The sequence below is a fragment of the Carassius gibelio genome, chromosome B25 (genome assembly GCF_023724105.1).
Source record: "Carassius gibelio isolate Cgi1373 ecotype wild population from Czech Republic chromosome B25, carGib1.2-hapl.c, whole genome shotgun sequence".
NCBI lineage: Eukaryota > Metazoa > Chordata > Actinopteri > Cypriniformes > Cyprinidae > Carassius > Carassius gibelio.
The window spans coordinates 9,856,847-9,877,140 of NC_068420.1; the positions used below are offsets into that span (position 1 = coordinate 9,856,847).

Here is a 20,294-nt window from a genome sequence, read left to right on the forward strand (position 1 = left end):
GTCAGAAAGCTCAAATCAGCTCAGACTGGTTTCTTAAACATGACAATGAGTTCACTTTACTCAAATGGCCTCGACAGTCACCAGATCTCAATCCAATAGAGCAGCTTTGGGATTGGCTGGAAAAGGAGATTCACATCATGGATGTGCAGCCGACAAATCTGCAGCAACTGCGTGATGCTATCATGTCAATATGGAGCAAAATCTCTGAGGAATGTTTCCAACACCTTGTTGAATCTATGCCATGAAGAATTAAGGCAGTTCTGAAGGCCAAAGGGGGTCCAACCCAGTACTAGCAAAGTGGCCTATGAGTGTATGTTTTCCTCATAACTGAGTACATATATTATACATACATGTTGCCATATAAATGTAAATATAAATATATATATATATATATATATTCAAATATTTACACACACAAAGTAGCATATTTTATTACATGTACATCTATATATGAAAGATATTTGAATATAAAATTAAATATTACGATATATAAATATATTGTCAATAAGCAATAACTATTTAAATATATTCATTGTTAATATATAGGAAATATATTTAATATAGGTTGTTGCTAGGATGTTCTAAATTGTTGCTAATGTGTTCTGGGTGGTTGCTAGGGCATTGCTAGGATGTTATTATGTCCTCAAGTTCATTTGATATTCTGACCCAATGATACATGATTTTTTTATTGCCTGCCAGGAGAATATGATATCTTAGAAATGTAGCACACCTCTCCTCAACAAGTCGCACGACACGATATGTCATTCATGTCCGTAACGCAAACGTGTGGGATGAGTTATGGACTGGAAAACAAGTATGAGCAATCATAGTAGCGATCCTTTTCTTAGCAAGCACCGCTAATCATCAATAATTGCCTTTATTTAAATCTTAAGCACTGGTGATTTAAAGATGACTCATTGATGATTGTTTATTGAGAGGAAGTTGTTCAGAATAATTGTAGGCTCATTGTGTTAGTAGCAGTGTTTAATTTCCAATTAGAAAATGGTATTTCTCGCTGATCTTTTTGTTGAAATTATGAATTCCATTCTGTGCTGTCATGGCAGTCTTCACATAGTGTAGCTAGTCTGCTTATTTCAAAGCTGGTCCATTGATGTTAAAGCTGTAGCATATTTGTGTTGAAGGCTGGTCAACTCACCTGTTTGCTGCACACAAGCAGATTAAAAGCAACAGTAAACGCTCTGCTAAAAGTGCTCTGTTTAATCATTATCGCTCACCCATTAGAAAACTGAGTAATCATTCACTGGCCTCCGCTGCTGCATCAAAACGGAAGTCTTTGAGATGACATCTTAAGTCAACGTAAACATTTTGCATTAATTACAACCGAAACGGAGTGTTACGGTGCTGGTTTAAGTGGCAAGTCTTTTAGGAATGTTGGGATCGTGGAACATCTGTGCTGATCTGTCTAGCAGCAGGATTCAAGAAATATAGGTCACTCTCTCAAATTATTTCTGCTTTTTCTTTGCCTCACTGGTCTCTCTCTCTCTCTCTTTCTCTCTCTTAGCTCACGGTGTAATACATTTATGCAAAGACACATGCGCAGCATCTTGCTGACACAAAAGGAAGACACAGAGTTCCAAAAACAAAATCAGACACGCACATATGCACAGATATACAGGGTGTGTTCCAGTCGCCTGGTAGTGTCTCGGAAGTTGATTTCTGGAGATATTCAGCCATGTTGAGTGGAAAAAGTGTTTGATGGCATTGCCATTGGACATCTACACGTATCCCCTTCTTGGTGCACAGGGAGCAGTGTGCACTGTGTAGGGCCCCTGTGAATTGGCCAGCCGCTACACACCGCAGAGTTGAAGGAGGTCGGCTGTTGCTGTGACAACCCTGTCGCTTGCCACCGCTGTTTTCGGGCTGCAGTCTTACATGCGGCCTCAACAAGCCTGCCACCCCCACAACACTCGCACACTCATTTCAGCGAGCCTCAGAGGGAGGGCGAGCGAGCGCGAGAAACAGAGAGACATTTCCCCCCGCCCCATCCCTCACTTCCTGCGTGTAGCGGCTCCTGTGAATGACAGCTGCCAGAGCTCCTTCAATGAAGGAGGAGTCGCTCGTGCACACAACCAGCCAATTAGAAGACCGTGACAACCGCTTCCATGGAGCTGCGACCAAACCTTGCCATTATACAGCGGAGACCAGCTAAAGATAAACCTGTGACAAGCACAAGGGCGGCTCGTGTCGCCCCAGGGACTTTTTGCGATGTAGTTTTTCACCATTGTGTGCCCACTTTCTTGTCTTTTGAGACCTTACACATTGTCACGTGAGCGTTTGCACGCTATCGACGACACAAATATACCCCCGTCTTTTCTCTCAAGGGCCAAAACAACATCCTGTAATCAGGAAGTTTACAGAGGAAAACAGTATGTCTGCATCTATAACCACAGACACACACACACTCTCCATGTCATTACCTCCCTCTCGTTCTGCAGTTGCCATGGAAACAGGTGTTCTTTTCCCACTGAAGGTAATAAGTTGAAACTAGTTGAGGAGAGTTCGCTCTGATGTCATTTGAAAACGTTACACCCATGTATGGGCATCCTGGCCGTTCCATTGAGGAGGGTCGCAGGCTTGATTCAGATGGCCCTCCGATGGCCACCGCTGATGTCGAGACACAATAAGCCTCCTTGCAGACAACATTCTTTAAGAGCTGATAAGCGGTGAAACAACATGCAATATTGATTTGTTTTTGTTGCCGCTTTCGCTGTCTTTTATGCGCTTTATCTCTCTGCCCTTCACATTTAAATGCATTTGTGTCTTGTAACCCTCTTACAATATATTATGTAGTGATAGACTGATAAATTAGATTGAGATTGAGATTATTTTCGGTGATGGATAACAAGTCATTTTTTAAAATCTGGATTTGTCATCAACATGGTACTTTTTAGATGTTGGTGAGCTGGTGTTCCCGACCCAGTGTCCTGTCTGGCTAAACAAGCAACGTTTATTTAGTCATCAGCATTTATTGTGGTTAACATAATGCCTTCAAATTTCTGGACCTTATATACCTTATGTTTTTTTTTACACTTTAAGAAATTATTAAAATTGCAGCTATATAAATAGATAATATTTTAAACATTTCAAATTTCTTGACGTCATTTAATGCTGACCTAAAGCTAATATTTAAAACATTCATATTTTAATAATATTAAATGTAACCTTTAGCAAATTCCATTTAAAGTCAGTAAGTTATTTTTAAATGTTCTCTTTCGCTCACCATGGCTGCATTTGTGTGATCAAAGATACAGCAAAACTGTAATATTGTGGAATATTATATTATATATATTATATTATAACTGTTTTCTATTTTAATATATTTTAAAGTATTATTTATTTTTATTATGTTAAAGCTGAATTTTCAGCTGTGTCATATGATCCTTGTCATATGATCCTTCAAAATCATTCTAAAATGCCAATTTGCTCTTCAAGAAACAAGGTGTTTAACAGATGTGCTCCTTAGTATTTTTGGGAAAATCATGACACGTTTTTTTTTATTATTCTTTGATGAATAACATTTCTTTTCAAATAGACTTTGTAACATTGGTTTTACTGTCACTTTTGATCAATTTAATGCATCTTTCTAAATTCAAGTATTTATATGTTTATATGCAGTTTTCCTGACCCCAAATTTTGAATAGTAGTATAGTTATGTTGAAAAAAAACTTTTATCAAATTTTAATTATTATTATTATTATTATCATTGGCTTATCGGTAGCAAGCATTTCTGATCACAATCTTCTAGGACCAAATGATCAGATCTGTGGTATCATTCACAATCATTTTATAGCTCTCTCCCTTTTTATATAACTAATTTGTGTAAAATATTTTAGGACAAACATCAGAGGTGGAGGCAATGTAAATGAAACGGCTCCTGAGCTGTGAAATTGCAGCCGCTGAGCAATTCAGATTTCCTCTGGGATTATAGAGCATAAACACTTCAAATTGATATATTTGTGTATAACCTACAGAGGGATATGGAGGCGCTTGCACACACACAAACACACTAGCGCTGAATAAACGAATACACAACGCCCTCGCAGCTAGTGACAGGGAATGCCCTTGACTCGTCTGCTCTCGAATCCGAGGCTTCAGACGGCAAAGCTGCGTGTTGTAAGGCGGCATGCAGATGCAGGAATACTGTCCTGATGGGCACTGCTTTAAAAGAAGCTGTCATGCTGTCTACTTGCTCTCTTGCTCTCTTCTCTCCTTCGACAGTGCTGTGTCACCATGTTTACGTCCTTGTCTCGCACTCCTCCAGCGCTCCTCCCCTTTCCCCTCTGCTCTCTCCTTTCCTTTCAGAGTGTTCTTAGACTAATAATACAAGTACACCGTCGATGAAAGTGATATATAAACCAACCAGCAAATTTCTAAATCCAATGCACTTTCCTCATAATCACAGAATTGATTAATTGTGCATAATTTAATAGTATTCAGCATGTTGCTTGCTTTTAGTGATAATTACTGTAACCAATTTGGACAGAATTTTTTTCCAGATGTTGCGTAAAATAAAAAGTCCTTCATTTTTTTATTTATTCGTATCTTTATATTTCATGTCTTTAATACATACAGACTTATACATCATGTTTACTAATTTATTATGTAATATATTGTTAATATATTGCAAATATATGTATACTCCAAATGTGTTTTTATCTACAAGAATAAGTTAACTACAGAATAAATGTCCATCCATTGCTTACCGAACACTGTTTGAATAGATGAATATTTATTCTTTGGTTGGAGCTAAATCTGTTGTTGCTGGATATTCTCTATCACAGACCTGTACCTGTTTAAAGGGCCTCTCTTCGTTCTGTTTGCTGTCAGAGTCATTGTATGAGAGACAATGTGCAGAAACCTCACCTAAGAAAAGCAGACAATGAAGCACTGCCATTGTATCAGTGCAGATGTGCGTCAGCTGTGTCGTCCTTTTCTAAACCCGAATGAAGGTCAGGCTGGGAGAAATTAGCCCTGCTTGTCAAGCATTAACTAAAAGGGGGGGATTTTAATGGCAATGAGACGTTAAACACCAGCTCTCGGACCTCAGCATTAGAGATGGTTCACTATGTCCCCAGAGTAGTTATATATTTTACAGATCAATATTTTGTAATGAAAGAGGCTGCCGAGTGAAACCGAGCCTTATGGTTCAGCTTGCAGTGATGGATGTGTGTACCGCGCTAAGCTGTAGTGCGTTATGACAAATGAATGGTCGCAGGAAGTCATCGTCGTCCGGCCAGTTGCGGTTTCTAGTCGGTCCTAAGGCGCTTAGCACTTTTTAATGGTTTGACCTGTTTTTGTATGTGGTTTTCTGCTGAGTCATGCACCGTTTCCTGCTTGCACACTGGCCTGTTTGTCTTTGGCTGTGGTGCATTTCATAGCATTAGTTTGGAGCATTAAGATATATTCCTGTCTGCTTCATATCAGTGTATTCTGATAAGCTGTCTACAGGCTGCAGCTCACTTGGTGGATTTCTTAAGACGTCTGGAACTGGTTGTCAGTCGTGCTTTGGGTCCTTCCCGATGCAGTTCTGTGATGTAATCGTGGAGTCTTTTACAGACTCGTGATTGATTAAGCATCGCTGGTGTCTGTAAACGGCCTCATTGTAATCAAGTGGTTTGTTTGAGTACTGTTTAGGCAACACTGATCCTTTCAAGCCGCCCTGTGAAGAGACACAGATCAATACTTTGATTGAGAGTTGACTAGGGTTATTATCGCACATCAAAACAAAGGTGCGAATTTGCGTTTGTTATTCTTAGTGTTAATAAAAGCATACAAAACTATACAGAATTAAATAAAAAAAAATGAAATATATTAATGATACTGACACAATCATTTTGTTAGATTTTTAAAATTTTTGTTTGTTTCTTAAACTCGCCAAGGCTGCATTTATTTAAAATGCATTAATACTTTAATGTTGTACAAATATTTTTTGTATTTTAATATATCACTATTATACCACAGTTGTTTTAGAATCACAGTTCATTATTTGTATATTACATTGGTGGCTAATACTGGCTTCTCCAGACTGTAAATTGAAGATAAATGTGTATTCCAGCCTTAAGCTTTCTGACTCCATCATCGTCTGCCGTGGGGAACAGAGCAAGAACTATGCGGAGGTATCATCAAAAATGCATAGATATCAGACGGAGCAGTCGGCTCTGCTTGAGGAACGCGTCAGCTCGAAGGACGAGAGCAAGGGGACACTTTAACAGGTGCGGAGCGTGACGGCTCTATTTCAGATGCGTGCAGAGACATGGCACAGTGAGATGCTGCGCTCCGAGTCTCAAGCCTGGATTGCTTTAGAAGTTGAAACCGATGTTGATTTGTGCTCCAAGTGAAGGAGATACAGTGAAACAAGTATACAAGAATTCCCAAACTGAAAGAAATTGAGTTTTTAAGTTGTAGCCCTAATTTAATCAAGGCAAAAATCAAGTTAAATTGTCTTTTTGACCATTAGCTTCCCCCCTACAACACACAACAGCAGCAATTTACCCACAAATACACAAAGTTAGAAACGCTCGGTCTCCCATTAATGTCCTGACTTGAGCCAGAGCTCATTAAGACCAATAGAGTGTCTAATGAAGCCACGCACTGTGAGAGCAAGCAGCTGGTCTTCCCAGCAGCCTTTAGGATTTCACTGACTGAGGGGCCCATGGCCCTATTCTTGCCTTTTTACATGGACTCTTCCCCCAACCCTGTTTACAAAGGTTCAAGCCATGCTACCTGGCATCTGAATGCATATTTAAGTGACAGTTCACAGTTCAATGAAAATGAGGCCATTATTTTTTACATTTATTTATCCAAACTCTGCACAAGTCACTGTTTTCCATTTAGTTACAATGAAGAGAGTTTTTTGTGTGCACTTTATGTTACAGCACATGTACTTATGTAGTGGGTAATATAAGGTAAATACATTGGCTGAAGTTAGTACCTAGTTATTGTTTATTGCAATATGTATAACAAGTACATATTATGTACATGTGGAACAGGACTGTAAAATAAAGTGTGGTTACTGTGTAATTATACATTTATGTACTGAGTAGTATTAATTAACTACATGCACTTACTATATTGTTAGGGTTTGGTTTAGGTTTACTTGCATGTAGTTATGCATGATTTGGTGTTATTATAATAGTAAGTACATGTAACATGTCTAACAAGTACACCTTAACATAAATTGTTACCAAAACCATTACCTGTTACCTTTTTTAATTGCACAAAGGAAGGTAAAGTACCATAAAAGTAGTCCATATGAATGGTGTGCTTTGTTTTAAGCCTTTCTGAAGTCATGGGAAACTGAAGTTTGTGTTACTAAAAATCTTCTCAACAAAGGTTTTGAGAAAAGTGACACTGTCCGATTCAAATTGTTTTTCTTAAATACTTCATTGTTTCTTTCCTTCTCTTTAATCGGATTTATCCCTTATGCATAGCTTCTTTCTTTATGTATAGCGTCTAACTTCTGCATTTATGTTAGAGAGTGGTGTTATTTATTGTTATATTCAGGTTTAATTTGGTCTTTTTATGATTTTAAATGATTTTGATTAATTGTACAGCAACTTCTGTTGCTTTAAATATGCTTTATACTCTAAATAATTTGTCAACTGAATTCTGGTTTGAGTTCACAAAACTAGTTTGAGTGATTCTTTCACTATTTGGACTTGAGTTCATTTGACTGGCTCAAGGAATCAGTCTCAGCAAGACTGGAGAAAGATTATCAATGAAAAATTATTTTTCAGTTTTGGTCAGTTTCTAACAAAAAGCAATCAGAAAACCTTAATAATTGTGTGCAAGTCCCATGGACCACTTCTGTAATATTTTTCCATCCCTTTTTGAAGCTTGAAAGCTTCAATCCCCATTAATTGTTGTTAAATGAAAAGCAGCAATCAAAACAAAAAATTATAGAGTTATAAGGTTTAGAACATCTTGAAGGTGAAATAATATGATTTGTGACATGAAAACCTCTAGGAATGTAACATTCATCTTGAACAAGGTCAACGGATGTAGTATACAAATAAGTTTAATAAGTCTAATGACTTGATCTCGGTTGGCCATGAAAGACGTCTGGTCTGTTTGTTGCTGCGGTGAGCTGCTGTTGATATTTTGGGCGTCATGTGATACTTGCGGTAGTGAAGACAGTTGGCCTCTCTCACATGTGCGACTCGAGTTCTGCATGTTGACAGATGGAACCCTGTCGCCCCCCTTTAGTAGCTTTGTTTCAGTGAATCACACCTCTGCGGAGATGGGACATCCCTGTCAGAGATTTCCACACCTCCGTTTTCCACTTCAGTCATCTTTCCTTCTCTCTTTCTCTCTCTCTCTCTCCATCTGTCCCCAGGGAACGCCTGAAAATAGCAGCCTAGGGAAAAATGGGTCAGGCATCATCATGGGTTCCTGAGGTGGGATTTGTGCGTTACGTGAAGAGTCAGGAGGCAGAGAGAATCAAACCTGGGTTATATTGACAGATGGAGCTGTCTTCATCCCTACATTTACTTTGTGCTGTGTTTTTTCTGACTGTTTGGATTCACACTCTTTTTCCTGGCATGGCTACTTTTGTTCATTAGACTGTCTGCACCTGCTTTCTTTGACTGAAGTTTACCCAAAAATGAACATTTTATCATTTTTTATAAAATATTTTTTTAATAAAATACAGTACAGTTTATAAAATACAGTAAAAACTCTAAAATTGTAAATAAATAAGTTACAGTTTAAAAACAACTTTTCTATTTGAATATATTATTCATGTGATATTAAAGCTGAATTTTTATCATCATTAATCCAGTTGTCAGCGTCACATGATCCTTCAGAAATTATTCTAATATGCAGATTTGCTTATTAATATCAATGTTGATGTTTTCTTTAATTTAAAAGAAATATTTTGTAACCTTTTAAATGTTTTTATTGTTACTATTGATTCATTTAATGCATCCTTAATGATTAAAAGATTGCTGAAATAATAATTCATTTACTAATAAATGTACTGCTATGATGTAACTCCATAAAACACTTTTGCAGGAAAATGATGCATATGATGCAAAGCATTACTGAGTCATTTGTAATTTTCCTACCAATAACCAAGTCTTTTCAGCAAAACAGGCTTGAATAATTAAAGACATGAAAGAATTTTTTTTTTTTTCTTTTATGATATTGCTTCTTAATACCTCATTTAAAACAAAAATATAAAAACAAAATTCAAGAGTTAACCAGAGATCTCATGCGGCTTATGTTTCAGGCTGCTCCCACAGGGCAGAAAACCTGTCTTCACCCTAAATAATTATCAACATATGCACTGTAATAATGTAAAACTGCTGTTAATTAGATTTTACAGTGCTCCCCTCAAACCAAGGTTCCACATCATGAACACAAAGAGCTTCTCTCGGAAGAAATCCAATCAGGTTTTTCTCTTATGTTTACAATTTCTAAAAATCTCTCCAGGCAATTGTGAAACAGCTTCCTATCCTAGTTCTTCTGAGAGCAACTTGTATTATACCAGTTCTGCAAGTTCTGTACAGAGCTATAATTTTCTTGGTTTCGAGTCTTTTCGTCAAGGCCATGCCCTCGTGTACAGTACTGTTTCAAAACCACACCTGCGCCATCTCCAGTGGAAGTCCCCAAACACACCAGCCTGTGTTTTATATAGCCTTGCTGACGTGGCAAGTTTTCTTATAGTTTTTGAAGGTAAATTCATTTACCAAAGCCTACTAGGGAACAACTTGCCACCTCTCACCCTAGAGTTCAATGCATTGTGAAACAATGACACGAATCATGCGAAAAGGCCAGTAGGCTTTGCTATCCGTCTAAAACAAGGCCTGTGGGCTTCATGGTGGGATGTGAGATGCCAAACACAGCCTCAAGGACCTGCTGCTGCGCCTGTGTTTATGAAGGCTCAGCCCAGCTCTGTGGGACTCTCGTTCTCTGTCTTCCCCTGCGGGCCTGTGGTTGATGTCACAGGACAGGGTGTTAGTGGAAGCTCCCCTTGGGTGCTGATTTGATGCTAGTGGTGTGGTTTATTGCATAATAGACTGGTAAGACAAAATAGTCAGGTTAGACTTCATATGAACTTAACGGTGATGAAAACAAGGCTGTGAGGGATAGACGGTTTTTATAATGGCATGCACTGTAAAAAGGCCCTAGATCACCTCATTTTTGCCAACTCACAACTTAAAAACTGTTTTAAGAAGTTTTTGCTTTACTGAAAGACTTTTCATCAGCTGACCCATTGAACACACTGCGGTTCCCTTCTTCACAGCCTTGTTTTCATTTCTGTCAAAAGTGAAATATGGCGCTTCAGACTATATGATTACATAGTTACATTCTGTGACCATTTTTACTGTTGATCTGATGCACCACTGAAATACAAAACATTTAGAGGAAAATTTGAATATTTTCACAGTGATATAAATAATAGGAAATTAAGGCTTGGATTTGGACATAAAAGTGCCATATTTTTATTTAATAATATACAATTGTGCAAAACTAATTTCATATACTAGTACATTTGCATTTTCTCAATTATGTAGCGCTCGAATGAAGGAAATCTTTTTAATAACACTGTTGTAAAATTTCTCAATGACTATCCAATGTACATTGGATCACCACCCGATTTTAATTTTTAAGTGTTTTATTTTTAATGTATATTACAAGTTGTTGTTTTTTTCAAATGCATTTTTAAGATTTTAGATTTTTTTCATTAGAATTAATAATAGTTATATTCAACAAAGATGCATTCAGTTGCTCAAAAGTGACGGCAAAGACATTTATATTACAAAATGATATTTCAAATTCAGTTCTTTTAACTGATTATTTAAACAATCTTGAAACAAATCGCAGTTTTCATACAACGATTAATTACCAAAAATGGTTGTAACAATGAAAATAATAAGCAAATCGGCGTATTAAAATGATTTCTGAAAGATAATGTTACTCTGAACACTCAAGTAATGATGTTAAAAATTCAGCTTTGACATCATAGTAATAAATTAGATTTTAAAATATATTAAAATGGAAAACCTTTCATATATTACTATTAGTACTGTGTTCTTAATCAAATTAATGCAGCCTTGGTGAGCATAAGAGATGTCTTTCAAAAACCTAAAAAACTCAACAGCCTCAAATAATATAGGATTTTAATATCAGCCATTTATGCATTATTGGACTGTTAAACTCATATGTTTGTCTGAAGCTAGGTAAGATATGCGTGACGAACCCCAGGCTAAAGAACACTAACAAGAGCCTTATGTAGCTGTCGATGTCATAATGACATTGGTTAACAAGTGACATTGATGTATGTATTTGTAAACTATAAGTTTAAGTTTAAAGAGCTTTGTGTCAACGAAGTTCCTAAAAGCCAAGCTAATGCATAGAAACATAACGTGTTGCGCAGGATTATGGCATTGGCAGTTATCAGACTGCTGCATCACTGTCACAGCTCATTCCACAGCCTTTCCCGGCTTATTACTGCTTCACGAGTTCTCACAATACTGTTTCCTTCTTCCTCTCCAGGATTTAAGTGTCCTGTCTGCTCCAAATCAGTGGCATCCAATGAGATGGAGGTTCACTTCATCATGTGTCTGAGCAAGCCACGCCTCTCCTACAACGGTAAGACACGCCCTCACTGTCCCCGCCCACTCTTATTCAGAGCCATCAACTCCGTATCTTTCCTCTCCACTATTTTCCTCCTTTTATGAGTCCTTGTATCAGTTTATATTTTCATTCTCCACTTCATTCTTGTCTGTGACTCCATTCCGGTGCTGAAAAGAGTCTGTGAACTGTAGATGACCCATTAATCTAGGTCTCTCTCTCTCTCTCTCTTTCTGTTTTGCCGTGGGAAACCAAGGTCGTCAATGTATATGACATTTGTCACCCTTTTTTTGCGTTCTCTTTTTTCTTCTAAAGAGTTTCAAGGCATCTGTAGGCCGTCGAATTGCAGTAATTATTTTCACAATATTCCTCTATGGATTTCTACTCAAGCCATGTTTGATATCAGTTCTCATTTTGTCTTAAAGATATTACTGAATTTGCATCGCATTGAAGTTTCGTAATATGATGGATATCCGAGTAAAACAGAGTGTTCAGTGGGAAATAAATAGGACAATATTTTTTTTTTTCCCATTGGGTTTTCATTTAATCCTTTCCTCAATCATGCCTATGTTAAATGTAAGGGTATATTAAATATTAATATTATGCTTCCCATGGTTACATCAGATAAAAGGTTTCAGAGGCAGATTTTTTTTAAGTTTGTATGAACTTTTCTTTAGAAAAAGGTTTAGAGCCTTGATGAATTGTGCTCAATTAAATGTTTTTATTAAGAATAAGGTCAACTCTGATTACATTTGATCTTTTATGCTTTGGTTAATTAACTTAAAACTGAGCCCTATAAGTTCAAATAAACTGACTTATTGCATCTTTGAACATTTCTAATATATTTTTAAACTGATCTTATATAAAACAAGATTTTTTATAATCTTAACAAAGTTTATAATTGTTATACTTTATAAAAAAAATTACAATAATTCTACATTCTAGGATTGTAGAGGATTCTACTAATTCATTTAAATCTAAACATGTTATCTTTGACCTATAAACCTATTTTATTATATTAAAAATTATTTATATCTTCGATTTCTTTTTTTAGTTCATTCATTTGTTTTTATATAAATATTTCAATACAAAAAAATGAGATAAAAATTTAAATAATTGCAATTTTAATCATTTTTAAAGTAAAAAAATTAATTGTATTATTTTCTTTCTTTTCTTTTATTATATTATTTTCAGCTGTCTAAACTTATTTTATTGTATTACGTAAAATAAAATGAAGATATCTTTTCAGAATTATTTTTCTTTTAAGAAAACAGTTGCCATTTTAATCATTCAAAAATAAATTAATATAAATAAAATAAATACATTAACCTATTATCTTATATGAAAATGTTTGAAATAATTTTGTATGCTTTTTATTAATTGTATTTTATTTTCTAAGTCTAAACAAGTTTTTTTTTTTTATATATCTGAATAATTTAAAAAGTGATGCAATACACTGACAAGCAACACTAGCTCACTATCTATTGTGTGAGCTTTTGGATCAGTCAAGTGCAGCTTTGTGGGAACATAGCACCCATGACTTTAGCTGTAGTGACCCGATGACATGCGTAGTCTCTGCTTGTAACAGCTGTTTTGGGTTAGATGGACATCTGACTGACAGCTACCTGACTGAGGGACAACTGTCCAACCCTGACAGAGCTAAAGGTGACCCGCATCTATGCATCTGATCTGTCTTCACATAAACATTCATTTAATGCCTTTTGGGTTACATGTCAATAATTACTAAGTGAAAGCAAGGCTTTTAAATGTACAGGCACCTTTAAAAGAAAATTAATACCGGTTATGCATGTTAATACCAGTCGTTTTTCCACTTACTGACCCCACCATGTTCAAGTTAGTGACATTACCAGACCAGAACACAGAAGAGTTAATCTTATTTCCCACAATGCACTCTGTCCCATTGTCAGCTGCAGCCAGTGACAGTCACACGTCAGCAGATCTGCTCACTGTAAAAGCCGCTGTCTGTGAATGCACTACACTTTGCTTGCCTTTTGACACTGTGGTTTGTGCCTGCTAGCCCTCCATGTCCATGTGAACTCTTATCCACCCCAGTCTGTATTGATCCAGGCAGGGAATAACCCTAGATGTAACCCTAATGCTAGAAGTCACATTGGACTAACCCTGAACTAATACATGTTTCACCCCAGAGGAGATGGCAGTCACAAAATAATAGATAGTTATTATATTGTGTTGTCATCTACAAAATACAGCACTACTTTTTATTGAAATGTCCAAAGTATTCTGATATGAAACAGTCCAAATAAATAGAGAGTTAACCTCTCATTCAGTCAGTCCGTTGGAGGGTTGACCTAAGGAACAACTTGTTCACTGGATCAGTTACCAAGTGAAAAACTCATTCACTTGTTTAGTGTTTAGTTTTAGTATGTTTGGTGAAACACTGTAAAAAGTAACTGTACTGTAAGAGAAGTACAGTGTATATACAGTATAATAAATGAATATATAATAACATATATATATATATATATATATTGAATTAAATAAATTATCTCAGAGTTTACAGCTGTCACTGTAAAGGGACTGAATGCAGTAGTAAAACTTGACTTGACACTTTTAGAAAATAGCACATAAAAAAATGAAGAACAACTTTAATACTCATTACTGAATAGCTTTATCTGTTATGTGACGTTACTTGTTTCAGGTGATTTTGTTTATTTTTTCCTATTATTTTAAATCAGGATATACAAAACAAAAAAACGCATATGAAAATTTCAGAGTGAGTGTGCAAGGACTTTAAATTAGAGATTTAAGTATTATTTAAAGGGTTAGTTCACCCAAATTTTAAAATGATGTCATTAATAACTCACCCTCATGTCGTTCCAAACCCGTAAAACCTCTGTTTATCTTCGGAACACAGTTCAAGATATTTTAGATTTAGCCCGGGAGCTCTCAGTCCCTCCATTGAAGCTGTGTGTACGGTATACTGCCCATGTCCAGAAAGGTAAGAGAAACATCATCAAAGTAGTCCATGTGACATCAGAGGGTCAGTTAGAATTTGTTGAAGCATCGAAAATACATTTTGGTCCAAAAATATCAAAAACTACGACTTTATTCAGCATTGTCATCTCTTCCGGGTCTGATGTGAGCTGGTTCGCCGCGCTTATGACGTATGACGCTGCTGACGTGTTTTCTGGCGCGCCCAATAACAAAGATAACACGTCATCGGCGCTTCCTGTGTGAAAGCATACACACTACAGATGGAGTGAAACAGGCATTATGGTATTTTTGCTAAATTGTTTTAATAAATGTTTTTTAGATTTTAAAGGTCCCGTTTTGCGCGCTTTTTTGAAGCTTTGATTGTGTTTACAGTGTGCAATATAACATGTGTTCATGTTTCGCGTGTAAAAAAAACACAGTATTTTTTACACAATTCACCTATCTGTATACTGCTGTTTTCACTGTCATAAAAACGGGCTGATGACTTCCTTGTTCTATAAAGTCCTCCCTTCAGAAATACGTGACGAGTTGTGATTGTGCCAGCGGTTCCTGTGTTGTGATTCGACAGCAGCTGAGTGCAGCCGGCCCTCCTGGAAACACGATTGGACTAGTTTTTGAGAAGCATGTGGGCAGGAGCGTATGCTGGAGTTGAATTTATAGTCACAGGAGCGTTTTTACTGACGAGATGCGCATGAAAATCGCATTCGATTTTTTTGCACTAAGTCTAGTTAACAAAGCTAAACGGCGTTGCCCTTTGTGTAATAAGTTACAGAAACTGTTAGACGCACCAACTTAAATAATAAAATACACTTACTTGTTGTAGTCCATAAACAACGCCTTCTCCAGACAAAGAGGGAACTGCTCCGTCTTTCAAGAATAATCTTTGTGCGAATCCGGCATTGAACTGATTGAGATTGAGGAAGCTGTCCTCAGCAAAATGTACAGTACATAGTTTTACATGTGGATTATAATTTTTGGGAACCGAGTTAAACATAAATTGTAACCATTAATCTCCAAGTAGCGTCCCTGGGAAGCCCAAACAAAGATAATTGGACTCCGAGATGAAAATAACAGCGTTTCAATGGCGACAAACACAAATGCAGCTCTTCCTTCTTCTCCGTCGGAGCGCAACAAGACCACGCCCCCATTTTTGTGTATTCCTGTGGGCGGAGGTTAGTCAAATAAACTGTTTTAATGATGTCATTACTGCAGGAACTAGAGGGGTGTAGTCCAAACGGGTCGTTTTTTTAGGCGAATCCTGTTAAATAAAATATCTCGCTTGGCATTGAACTCTAACAGCAACATTACACACTAACTAAAGTTTAAAACATGGGATCACGAAGAAGGGGACCTTTAAAAAATGACTTGTACCAGATGGTAGACAGACAGACAGACAGACAGATAGATAGATAGATAGATAGATAGATAGATAGCAGAAATGTTATTCTGCCCTCTGAAAAACTCTCTCTCATCTCCCTCCCCATGTGAGAGCTAAATTTAACAGCAGGTATTAAAATATCATCATGCATAGTCCTGGCTTGGAAAAGACACACTGGTCAGCTCACACGGGCTCTTCAGAGGGTGATACACACTTCCACACACAAAACTGCTATCAAAGTAATAGCGTTAACATTTCTGACCCAAGAAGCCCAGACTCAGATTGACAGCTATCTAGCGGAAAGAAATGGGGAACATGATTACTAATAACTTGAACTGAAAGGCCTAACCAGCAGCTGATCTCTCTTTCACACACCTGTCCATTCCTGTAAACTAGTGCAGCTGAAGTCATCGGCCCTAAGAGGATAACAAGCTCAAGTGTGTGCGTCCTGCTGTTGTCCAGGGATGTGCGGGGGAAAGGCTGACATGTTTGCCTTGCCGTGAACAGTGTCTGGAAAACTGCAACAATGTTTGAGAATTTTTTGAGGCGCTAGAGTAATTCCAATATTTTACAGAAATTCCTGCACAACAACTACACATCTATGTATTATATATCTAAGAGAAGACACATTTATGTAGCAAAGAGTAACTTTATTAATACTTAAGCATTATAATGAACAATATAATACTGAATTAAATAAAAGATTGTTAAATAGTGTTGCAATTGTCACTGTAATGGGGCTGAAGGGAATTGTAACACTTGAAAATATTGGCCAATTTCACCTAAAATAATAGCCAACACTAAGTATTACAAAATTGTTTCATCCTTTGTGTTATTTTTTTTATTTTAATTTTTTTGTATCACATTTCCACATCATTTTTCACCACCAAAACTGTTTTGTCCATTGATAATAATGAATAATACATTTTTGAAGGATCAAAAGGAGATAACATATTTAATTTCAGCCTAACTTTGAAGAAATGTAGCATGTTCCAGTTGCCCCCGGTCTCTCATGCTGCATCGCCTCACTAAGCTGATTTGTATTTGGAGCATATGTCTGCCGTCTGTTCTCTATTCATTGCTGCCATCATCTCCTGTTTTTCCCAGCTCACCTCTTTTTGCTTTCCACCCCGTGTCGTTCTCTCTCCCTCCATCACATCCTCTCTAAACTGCAATCTATCTCTCGTCCTGTCTGCCTGCTCTCTGCACACAAAGCAAACAGAGCTCCATCTCCCCATCTTCACCTCAGGTGCCCTACGTCACTTTTTCAGCAATGCAGATGGCTGGCCGAAAAAAAAAGTGATTTTGTTAATGTTCATTAAACCTAAACTGAAAAAAGAACCTGCGTACAAACAAATTTGTGACACGTCTTTGAAGTGGTTTCGCACCTCTGTAGTGTGAGATTCATCCCAAAGCATTATGGGAAACTGGGTTAACCCTCAATCAACATCCTGTTTTGCACGATCTCCATTATCCTGTCATGATTCTTTAACCTTCTGTCAGTAGTTAGCACAGTCCTCACACACAGAAACACACACACACACACAGGTGTTTCCAGGGGAAGCTGTGCACGTTATATGAAAGGAAGTAGTTCGTCTCGGTTTCTGGCACATTTCCTGTGAAGAAGACTTTTACTGGAAACAAAAACAGATTGAAAACGGCGTGTGTGCGTGTGTGTGTGATTATGTTGGTATGGGCATGCAAGTCAAATCACGTTGGTTGTTGCCCTTAAGCTATTAGCAGAAAATGAGTTCACACTTCGTCATCGTCTCTCCACCACAAACATACACAAAGCAATGAAGCATGAGTAACTGTCTTTAAATACTAGTTATGCTAACTGCCAACCCACCTCACTTAACCAGCGGATATTGTGAGAGAGAAAGTGGAGGAATGCTGTGAACTTTCCTCTTTCCTCACCACTGCCCCCTGCTGGCAGACAAGCCGTTTCAAATATACACTGTGTGTATGTTTTCATGAATCTGCAGTCAAAAACATCCCAATCAGACATGAGCTGTGACATGTTGTGCTGCAAAAAAAATCATTCTTATTTAAAAAAAAAAATGGCAAGAAATGTGATAAAACGGGAGTTTGGGATCTACTGTATGTGCTACAAAAGTAATAGTTTTGTTTTTACTATTGTCAGTATAAAAGACTTTCAAAAACATAAAAAAAAACTTCCCTACTCAAATGACAGTTTTGAAGAGTATTTAGTGTTTTTAGAAAACTATATGGAAATATGGTTATAAAAAAACAAGATAGTAAATCAAGTGTAAATAAACATTGTGTATGCAACATTTGAAAACCATGTAAAATTTTACTTTAAATTGGAAGGAGTTCTCAAATGGGGTCCCTGTGTAGTCCAAAGGGGAATCTACATAAAAAATAAAAGACTTTTGTAAAAAGTTACATATATCTAATATTTATTTTAATAAAATGATTACTCAATGATTACTGTAACTCAGTTCCACCCCCTGACCGATGCTCCTGCATATAGTTTTCTTAGACAAAAAAAAATATGCCCACCAAGCCTTCAATTAAAAACAGTTGTTTTCTGTTTGAATATATTTTAAAATATAATTTATATGATGGTAAAGCTGAATTTTCAGCATCATAACTCCAGTCCAGTTATCATTCTAATATGCTGATTTGCTGCTCAAGAAGCATTTATTTATTATCAATGTTGAAAACGGTAAAAAAAAATTGTGAAAACCATGATAATATTTTTTCAGGATTCTTTGATAAATAGAAAGTTCAAAAGAACAGCTTTTATTTGAAATAAAATAAAATAAAATACAAATTATATATATACACAGTTTAAATGTCTTATTTGACACTTTTTATCAATTTAATGTACCCTTGCTGAATGAAAATATTAATTATTTTGAAAAATTTAAAATAATAGATCAAATTTAAATTTATAGATCATTATTATAGGTTTGCATCATGTGCTCACTGTGAGTGTGTGTGTGTGTGTGTGTTACAGATGACGTGTTGTCAAGAGACGCAGGAGAATGTGTAATATGTCTGGAGGAGCTACAGCAGGGAGACACCATCGCTAGACTGCCGTGCCTCTGTATCTATCACAAAAGGTGAGACGGACATTTTTATTGCACAGTTTATATTGTTCATGTCTTTTTAACCAGCACCAGTGTTGGTAAATTGCTTGTGATAATGACAAACCCGCTTGTGTCCAACCCTGTGCCAATCTGACATGAGATGTTACATCTTTGTGCCAGTCAAATCTCAGCTGTCAAATTGCCTGAGAATTTACATTCTACTTTATCTGCTGAGCATGAAACACAAACCTTGTCATGTCCTATATATAATTATGTGTTTATGTAACTATATGATTGACGTTTCATGTCTGTATATGGTGTCTCAGCAGGAGGCTTCTTGGTATTGAATAGCACACTCATTGGAAAGTCTTCATGTCTCAAACAGCTGACCCTTTTAAGTGAACCGATTGGCTTGCTGATGTTCTCTTGCAGCTCACACTTGAAAGGTTTTCAGAACAAATTTGCCACAAGCAAGTTAAATGCTCAGTCCTAACCAGGCAAGGCACAACAAAGTGACAACCGATAAATCCTATCACTTCTAAGTTAATAGTAATATTTTGGCCTAAGCCTAAGCAACCGGCAAGACATTTGTGAGATTTGCTTGCATGGTTTCTATATCCGGTCCAGTATTCTGCTTTACATAGCATTATATTAACATCTAATATGTTGGCGGTGGTTTAGTCATTTTCTGCACTTTTATCGAGGACAGCAAAATGATTTAATGCTGGGATTCATTGTGACTGTTTAGGACACTGTGATAATCTTAATAGCCATTAGTAGAATCCTTTAAAGCATTATGCTAATGGAAACTGTGTTTTCCTGATGTAAATAGCTGTATAGACTCCTGGTTTGAGATCAACCGCTCCTGCCCTGAACATCCTTCAGACTGACCTCCATCATCTTCTTCTGCTACCACTGAGAAAGGTGAACACCAGCACACAAATATTCACCGACATGTGTCTCAATAATCGGATATTTGTCAGTCATGTTGTATTGGAATTTTTGTCTTTGACTTCATCAAACTGTAATTAGCAGCATCTCATTACTCCAGTGCATCTTTTTTGAACAGACTATAAAAAGTAATTACCAGAGTAGCAAAACAGTTTTGTTTTTTTTTGTTTTTTTGACAGGTTTTATCATAAGTGTGCCTTAATAAATAAAATTGTGGTCACAAAGCAAGTCAGACCTCTTTTGATGTTGTTGTTATTATTATTATTATTAATTTTATTTCACACTCAAGTCCTCTAAAAATTATTACAATTATTAATGTTATTATTGTTAAAACA

At 36.7% G+C, this 20,294-nt stretch overlaps 1 protein-coding gene across 1 annotated transcript in view; it reads left to right on the plus strand.

The window, feature by feature from the left end:
* The window catches only part of znrf1 (zinc and ring finger 1), a 30,122-nt gene that overhangs the window by 6,894 nt on the left and 2,934 nt on the right, over positions 1-20,294 (plus strand). Inside the window, exons 2-4 of the mRNA XM_052597817.1 lie at positions 11,521-11,616; positions 18,936-19,041; positions 19,841-19,932. Of these exons, the coding sequence (XP_052453777.1) occupies positions 11,521-11,616; positions 18,936-19,041; positions 19,841-19,898 (260 nt within the window). The 3' untranslated portion in view covers positions 19,899-19,932. The remainder of the gene's footprint in view (positions 1-11,520; positions 11,617-18,935; positions 19,042-19,840; positions 19,933-20,294) is intronic.